The 8,688-nt window shown below is 59.1% G+C and overlaps 1 protein-coding gene across 1 annotated transcript in view; it reads left to right on the top strand.

Moving 5' to 3' along the window:
• ITGAE (integrin subunit alpha E) overlaps positions 1-8,688 on the top strand; it is a 46,357-nt gene that overhangs the window by 11,329 nt on the left and 26,340 nt on the right. The window contains exons 9-17 of the mRNA XM_006761503.2: positions 1,380-1,533; positions 2,084-2,234; positions 2,703-2,770; positions 3,458-3,593; positions 4,373-4,515; positions 4,822-4,962; positions 5,584-5,808; positions 7,034-7,164; positions 8,503-8,633. Of these exons, the coding sequence (XP_006761566.1) occupies positions 1,380-1,533; positions 2,084-2,234; positions 2,703-2,770; positions 3,458-3,593; positions 4,373-4,515; positions 4,822-4,962; positions 5,584-5,808; positions 7,034-7,164; positions 8,503-8,633 (1,280 nt within the window). The remainder of the gene's footprint in view (positions 1-1,379; positions 1,534-2,083; positions 2,235-2,702; positions 2,771-3,457; positions 3,594-4,372; positions 4,516-4,821; positions 4,963-5,583; positions 5,809-7,033; positions 7,165-8,502; positions 8,634-8,688) is intronic.

Raw genomic sequence — 8,688 nt, forward strand, 5'->3', positions numbered from 1 at the left:
AGAGGCTTTGAGGTGTCATGCCTGGAGAGGCGGCAGGACAGAACGGTAAAGAGGAGAGGATCAGGGTTCTGGCTCCTCCTCGGTTGGGAGGAGAATGTGAGGTATTTCAATCCAGCCTTGGCTGACGAATGACACCCCAGGACAGTCCTCCAAAGAGCCTTCTGAGGACTCCTCTTGAGGGGGGCAGTGGAGCACAGTGCAGACAGTGGGGGGCTCAGTGGCCGGGCTGCCTGGGTCCACATCCCAGCGCCAGTCTGTACTTGGAGACCTGGGTGCCTAACCTCTCCGTGCTTGGTTCTCACGTGTAAAATGGGAATAATAACAGCCCTTGCCTTAGAGCAGTGGTCAGCAAACCGTGGCTCACGAGCCACATGCGGCTCTTTGGCCCCTTGAGTGTGGCTCTTCCACAAAATACCAGGTGCAGGCACGCACACATACAGTGTGAACTTGACCTAAAACTTTAAGTAAAGTTTATTAAGTTCGGCCTGTGGAGTGAAGGGTCCCAGGTTCAATTCAGTGCAAGGGCATGTACCTTGGTTGCAGGCACATCCCCATTAGGGAGTGTGCAGGAGGCAGCTGATTGATCGATGTCTCTCTCATCAATGTTTGACTCTCTATCCCTCTCCCTTCTTCTCTGTAAAATATCAATAAAATATATATTTTTTAAAAATCCTGATTTTTGGGCCTCATCCTCCAGAAATTCTGTTTCTTTGTTACTAATGTTGTGGCCCCGCCCCATAACAAAGAAACAGAATTTCCAGAGGATGAGGACCAGGAATCAGGATTTTGAAAAGATTTCCAGGTGATTCTAATGTGCAGCCAAGGTTGAGAACCACTGCCTTAGAGGATTCTGTGAGGATTAAATGGGTTAAAATACATACAGTGCCTATCGCAGTGCCTGGCACATACGTGCTTTGTAAATATTAGCCACTGTTCTTAATGTCATTGTTATTCCCACAATTACAGGATTCTGTGAGGATTAAATGGGTTAAAAATACATACAGTGCCTATAGCAGCACCTGGCACATAAGTGCTTTTTAAATATTAGCCACTGTTCTTTTTTTTTTAAAAAAAGTATATATTTTATTTGCCTATCGCAGTGCCTGGCACATACGTGCTTTGTAAATATTAGCCACTGTTCTTAATGTCATTGTTATTCCCACACACATCTATTCCCTGTGCTGTCCAGCACCTTTCTGTTGGGAGCAGGTGACCCGCCCCCACCCAGTCCTGCTGCCCCCACCCCTCCTTGGGCCTTTGTTCCCCTGGGAGGGCACCTTAACCCTTTCCAATTCCAAAACAGGTTTGTGAATAAAATCTCCCCAAGCTCAGCCGTCTCCCTGGCCAAGTCCTCCACTTCCTTTACTCTCCCTCCTTAGAGACAACATCTTCTCACCAAGCCACGGCTCCAGAAAAGAGGCCTCCAAGGTCATGGTGGTGCTCACCGATGGGGAGATATTCATGGACCCCCTCAACCTCACGACTGTCATCAACTCCACAAAGATGCAAGGTGTTGAGCGGTTTGCCATTGGGGTAAGAGCCAGGAGCAGGGGGGCGCCTCCTAAGTCTCTGTAGGGGAGGAGCCAGGGTTCCTGGGAGGGGCTTCTGTAAGCAGCTTACCAAACCCTGTTCTGTGCACACTCCCCAACTTCTTTTCTCCCCACCTCACGTCCCGGGCAGCACACCCACCCCACAGAGGCTCATTTCCCCAGCGTGGTCAGAGCTCACATGCTCAGCAGTGATGGGGAGCCCACATCGGGGTGGGATGGGGGGTGGTCCTAGAGGAGATGGTGGTGAGCTGAGCCTTGGAGGACAGACAGGAGTAACTGGCCGAGGGTCCAGGGGAGGAGGGGAGAGCGCTGCAGGCAGAGGGAACAGCGTGTGCAGAGGTGAGAAGGAGCCTGTGTGTTCAGGACAACACATGTAGACTGGTAAAACGATGGTGTGTGTGTTTGGGGGAGAACAGGGAGCAGGGAAAGTAGGGGGCAGGAGGCCGGCCCTCTCCCTGGGCCTGGAGAGGCCGCGGGGCTCAGGAAGCAGCCAGCCCTCAGGTGTGGATCCACCGATCGGGGCCGCTATGCAGGTGGGAGAGGCATTTACGAAGCTGAAGACTGAGAAGGAGCTGAAGCTGATCGCCTCGCACCCCCCGGAGACCCATGCCTTCAAGGTGACCAACTACGCTGCGCTGGATGGGCTGCTGAGCCAACTGCAGCAAAGTATCGTTCCCATGGAAGGTGAGGGCTCCAGGGGCCTCGCCACCCTGTGGCTGCCCCCTCGGCACTCAGCAGGAGGTCCGAGGCCTGCCCTCCAGTCCCACCCCGGGGCTCCCTCCTTGTGACACTCAGGGCAACTCCCATCACCTCTATGAGCCTCGGCTGTTCCATCTCTAAAAAGGCGACCGTATCCCCGGACCTCTGCACTTCCCTGAGTCTCCAGGCAGCTCAGATGAGCTGACCTGGTGCTGGAGAAAGAAGGGTGACTGGGGCGTGGAGACCCAGGCCCCGAAGGAGGGAGGGAACTGCCCAGGCTCTCGTCCGGTAGCTGCAAAAGCAGGACCCACATCTCTGCTCTCAGCTTGGTTCTGTCCCATCAGACCACACCCCGTTCCGTCTGGGAGCCAGGCCAGGCTGGACCCTCCCCTGGCCTGGCTGCTCCCTCCGCCTTGCCCAGCGCAGGGTCCCACTGGGTGTCTTGGCTTCCAGGCACGGTCGGGGAAGCCCTCCACTTCCAGCTGGCACAGGTCGGGTTCAGCGCCCAGATCCTGAATGAGGTACGTGGCCAACTCAGCCTGGAGGAGGGCCCAGCAGCTCCCAGGGACGAAGGGCCCTGGGCACAGAGCAGCTCTGCCTCCTGGTCCTGCCTCTGAAGGAGCCACGTTAGGATAACGGAAAACTCCCGCTGGCTTGCCCTCATCCGGGACCCTGAGGTAGACAAAGAATGGCCGTATTCATCCCTGGGGTCGCCTTGTTCTGTGTGCTCCAGGATTGAGCTGTTCTCACTGGGAGCAGGCTTTGGCCTGGGCCAGCTCGCCAAGTTGCCTACTTCTCCCCACCAGAGGCACTGTTCCCACAGGTGGGCCGAGATTCGGGCATGGAGGGCAGGGCGTGGCCCTCGTGCGTGGTAGAAGCATGGTTCGGACTGTCACTCAGCCCAGGCTGGGCGACCTGGGAAGAAGGAGATGAGCTCTCTCTTCTCTGTCTCCTTGTAGTGCTTCCTTCACGCCTGGGCCAGGATGGCTTCTGCTCTGGGGTTGGTATTAGAGGGACAGGGTCATGGGTACAAGGCAGGAACCAGTGTTTGCCATCTCACCTTCCTCCTGCATGGCTGGCCAGGCGGGCCTGGGGCCACGGAACACCCCTGTGTCCCCCACAGGTTTGCTGTGCTGGCAGTAGACCCGAGGTCACAGTGGCTGACCCTGGGGCACCTCCAGTTCAAATGGCCTCCTCGTCCCCTGCAGGGGCAGCTGCTGCTCGGTGCTGTTGGGGCCTTTGATTGGTCTGGAGGCGTGTTGCTCTATGACAGGCACAGCTGCCAGGGCCACTTCCTGAACCAGACGGTGGTGGACAGCAAGGCTGGAAAGCACAGCTACCTGGGTGAGGGCGGGGCCCGGGGACCACCTGGGTGAGGGCGGGGCCCGGAGACCACCTGGGTGAGGGCAGGGCCTGGAGGAAGGCTGGAACACAGCTACCTGGGTGAGGGCGGGGCCCGGGGACCACCTGGGTGAGGGCGGGGCCCGGAGACCACCTGGGTGAGGGCAGGGCCTGGAGGCCACCTGGGTGAGGGCAGGGCCCGGGGACCACCTGGGTGAGGGCGGGACCCGGAGGCCACCTGGGTGAGGGCGGGGCCCGGAGACCACCTGGGTGAGGGCGGGGCCCGGAGACTAGCTGGGTCGGGGCAGGGACACTGAGGTTTCACCTTATGCTGCTCTAGGCTTCCATGGACAGAGGGATGGACCCTGGATAGGGATCTGGAAGCTGAAAATTAGGGCTCCTGGGAGGCGACAGGGCCTGCTCAGTACCGGATTCAGGGGGTGGTCCTGGATGGCTGCCTGGGAAGGCGGGGCCTCCCTCCACCCCTCACCTCAGTCCTTACGTACCGGGTGTGCGGATGCGGGTATTTAGAGCAGAGCTGTATACGTGATGATGTGTGTATGCCACATCTGTGTGGTGGGCGGGAGTGTGTGACCAGCAGCAGTGGATAAGTGGCAGAGCTCCCTGATGCCAATTTTAAGACGACGAAACTGACAGTCTCCTTTTTGTCCTCCTGCGCGGGCCACTTCGAAGGCCTGGCTGGGAAGGTGGTGGGGAGGGGGCGGGGGGCAAAGGCATGGCCCGTGGGAGCTCCTGATCACAGCCACACCACCCCTGCCCAGGTTACTCGCTGGCCGAGCTGCACAAGGCCAGGGGCTCCTCCTACGTGGCGGGGGCTCCACGTCACAAGCATCGAGGGGCCGTGTTTGAGCTCCGGAAGGAGGGCGGAGAGACCAGCTTCGTGCCAGTGCTGGAGGGAGAGCAGGTGCCTGCCGGGGAGGGACCACGGACCCTCCATTACAGATGGGGATCGGAGACCCGAGGGAAAGGGATGGGCTCCAGGGCACACCGTGGGTGGGGGGCCCAGCCTGGGCAGACCTCAGCGCCTCTGCTCCTGGCCCGGCATGTCCGACTGCCAGCGGTGCCCGCGTGGGGGTCGGGCTGCTCTCCCAGGCTCCTGTGTTCCTCTGGAGAGCAGATCCTTCTGGAATGACCCAGAGCTGGTGGCCTTGCTGAGGGACGGGGGAGGGGCCTCCCGCCGCCCGGTCAGCGAGCTCTCCCTGGGCCGTAGATGGGGTCCTATTTTGGCTCTGAGCTGTGTCCTGTGGACATCGACATGGATGGAACCACAGACCTCTTGCTGGTGGCGGCTCCGTTTTACCACGTTCGCGGACAGGAAGGCAGAGTCTACGTGTACCGCCTGAGTGAGCAGGTGGGAGAGCCTCCGTCTTCGCACGCTTGTGCAGGCTGCGGCCACTGGCCTGGCCCAGGGGTGGCGGAGGTGGAATCGCCCTGACCCCACCTTGCGTGGGAAGGCAGTGATGGGGAGGTGCTCAGGGTGGACAGCGGCTCACTCCCCCACCCCCATACCCCACTTCCTCATTTCCCCACCTCATCATCTCCTGTTGGTGGTGACAACACCCCGAGTGGCAGCGGCTGATAAAGCACAAAGCAGGCTTTGCCTATTAGCTCACCTGTTTCTCTGGCACCTGGGAGGTAGCTGTCACTCACACCTTACAGGCGAGAAAGCGGAGGCTCAGTGATGCTAAAACTTGTCCAAGTTCACATACAAGTGTGGGGAGGAGCCAAGACCAGAACCCAGGTCTCCCAACGGCCAGGCCAGTGCTGCCAACTGCGGGAGCAGAGGGCACAGGACGCGGCTCTACCACTCGCCCACTGTGCCAGCTTGGGAAGGCCCCCGCCTTTTCTGAGCCTCAGACTCCCTGCCAGGGGCTCTGCGTTGACAAGCCCAGGGAGCAGGCCTCCCGGGTGGCGATGGGCTGGGCGCCCTGCATGCCCGTCTGGAGGGCTGAGCTGCCTGCTTGCTTTGCAGGGCGGTTCCTTCTCCTTGGCACGCACGCTGAGTGGGCAGCCTGGGTTCCCTGATGCCCGATTTGGCTTTGCCATGGCAACAGTGGGGGACATCAGTCAGGATAAGCTCACGGACGTGGCCATCGGCGCCCCCCTGGAGGGTTGGGGGGCAGGCGATGGCGCCAGCTTCGGCAGTGTGTACATTTACAACGGATGCCCGGACGGCCTCTCTACCAGCCCCTCGCAGGTAACCTGCAACGCTTTCCTGCCTCTCCTCTGGGACAGTGACCCCCCCAGATGTAATGGCCTGAGCCCCAAGTCAGCTCCAGGTCTAAGTGCCAGGCAGTCCCACGGGGTTGGGGGTTCCCAGTGCAGGAGAAGTCACTCAGGCTGGTGGGAGGTTCCCGGCGCATCTGGTGGGGCAAGAGCTTGTGGCAACGTCTGCCTACCCTGACCTGCACCTCCCTCCTTGGCACTCCCGGCCTGGACCTGCCTCAGCTCCTCCTCCCTCTCCTGCTGGCCCTTCTCTGGCTCCTAACCCTGCCCAACCCTCTGTGCCTGAGCGCTCACCCCCAGGGCTCTGTTGCCAACCTCTCATGCTATATCTTTTTTAAGTAAAATGATAGACACATACTTCTTTTTAAAAAATATATATTTTTATTGATTTCAAAGAGGAAGGAAGAGGGAGAGAGAGATAGAAACATCCATGATGAGAGAGAATCATGGATGTGCTGCCTCCTGCAAGTCCCCCACTGGGGATTGAGCCCACAACCCGGGCATGTGCCCTTGACCGGAACCGAACCTGGGACCCTTCAGTCCTCAGGCTGATGCTCTATCCACTGAGCCAAACCAGCCAGGCTCATGCTGTATCTTTTATGGCACTTTCACCCCCTCCAACTGGCTTCTCTCCTCAGCCTCAGTCCGGTCTGTCCAGCTGCCTCCTGGGCACCTCGCCTGGGTGGCTCCGCAGCAGGTCGCTCTCCTGCTGCCCAACAGAAAGCAGCCTCTTTCCCCAAGACCTGCGGCTCCTCTGCCCCTGCCACCCCCAGACACCCAGATAATCCCAGGCGCCCACACTGGGCACAGGCTGTCAGCCCCATGTGCATCCCAACATTCCAGCTCTCTCCCAAGCCTGCCCTCCTGCCTCCCCACGCCCCCGTCTCCCGCCCTGTGTGTGATTAGACACCCCCAGCCCCACATCAAGCCTCCTTGCACCCAACTCCCCTCCTGTTCCCAGCATGGCCCCGGCTGTTTCCTTAGGCCACCCTGCTCGGCCACCCCTCTTCCTGCACCTCCCCTGTCCAGTCCCACATGCCCTTCCCGCCTCCATCCAAACGCCTTTCCCTGGGAGACCCTGCCCTGCTCTTTCCAGCTTCTACATAATCGAGGGGTCCCCTTGAGAGGTGGGGACCGATGCTGATTTGCTGATTGAGTCCCATCCCGCCCCATGCCTTGCGTCTCTCCCTCCACAGCACATCAGAGCCGCAGCGGTCGCCCCCCGACTCCACTACTTCGGCATGTCTGTGGACGGTGGCCTGGATGTGACTGGCGATGGCCTTGTTGACATCACCGTGGGCACCCTTGGTCGGGCGGCTGTGCTCCGGTAAGGGTCTGCCCTGCCTTCTGGGGTCCCAGGCCCCTGCCTCACCCACCTGCTCTGCCCTACGGGATCCCATGAAGATGCCAGGCACTGACGGGAGAGAGTAGGTGGTTAGGGGCCGGGCTCTGGAGCCTGCCCATCTGGGTTTGAACCTCTGCTCTCCCTTCAAGCTGTGTGCTTGGGCAGGTTGGTGAATTCTAAGTCCCAACGTTCTCATCTATAAATGGGAATAATAGTAGCGCCTACCTCACGGAGTTATGAGGCTCCATTGAGAGAATCTATGCCCAGTATTTAGCACAGTGCCCCATGGCGGCTGCCATTATTGTTATCGTGAATGTCAGCGCTCCTGTGCCCATCCCTGAGCGAATGACCACGTACCAGGGCGACAAATAAGCTGACGGGGCGCGATCTGCCCTGTGCTCTCCACTGAGCCCCAGACGTGGCTCTCAGCACCCCTCGTGCTGTTGCTCCCAGGCATCTCAGAGTCAGCATGTCTACAGTGGCCCTGTCTTCTTAGTCTCCCCAACCAGCCCCTCCCTGGGCTGCCCATCGCAGCAAATGACACCATTTGTTCAGGACAGAAACCCAGGAGTCGTCCTTGACTCTCCTTTTCCTTCCCCTGCCGCCCCGTCAACACATTTTTGCTGGCTCTGCCTCCCCCAAGCCTCCCCCTACATCACACTGTCACCTCTCGCCTGGATCGCCGCCATGGCGTTCTCCCCTGCCCCCCTCCCTGTGCTCCATTCTCCACGCAGCCGCCAGCGATCCCTTCATTCTGCTGCTTAAAACCCCTCAATGGCTCCCACTTAGAGTGAAACCCAAATTCCCTACCACGGCTTCGGCTGCGAAGTTCTCCACGACCTGCCCCGCCCCTCCCCGCTCCCCGTCTCCTGCTACCCTCTGTCTCACTAACTGCTCCTGCCATGCTGACCCCTGTGTTCCTCAAACCCGGCTCCTTCCTACCGCAGGCCCTTTGCACTAGCTGTGCCTCCTGCCTGGATCTTTACATAGCTGGCTCTCCCAGATCTCAACTTAGATGTCTCCTCGTTAGTGAGGCTGCCCTGACTACCCAACCTAAGGAGCCCGCAGTCTCCATGACCTCATCCTACTTTATTTTTATCATAGTCTTACCCGAACATAGTATTTTACTGTTTCTTCTTGTTTATTTGCTTGTTGCCTATTTTCCCACTAGAGCAGGGATTTGTCTCTTTCCTTGAAGACCTAGAACAGCAGTGGCCCATGAGAGTTACTCGATAGTATCCACTGAAGGAATGAATGAGCCAAGCACTGATACAGAAGACCGCGGTCACTTCTCATGGTCCTCTCTGCTGTCTCGTTTAGCTCAAGACCTGTGGTGCGCCTGGCGGTGTCCGTCACCTTCACCCCGGAGGCGCTGCCCATTGGCTTCAACAGCAGCGTGAACGTGAATTTGTGTTTTGAAATCAGCTCTGGGACCACAGCTGCCACGGCAGGTAACAGGCAGCCTAGCTGGCCCACGCAGTGTTGGGGTCTTTCCTTGTTGGCTTC

The sequence above is a fragment of the Myotis davidii genome, unplaced genomic scaffold (assembly GCF_000327345.1).
Source record: "Myotis davidii unplaced genomic scaffold, ASM32734v1 scaffold638, whole genome shotgun sequence".
NCBI classification, from domain to species: domain Eukaryota; kingdom Metazoa; phylum Chordata; class Mammalia; order Chiroptera; family Vespertilionidae; genus Myotis; species Myotis davidii.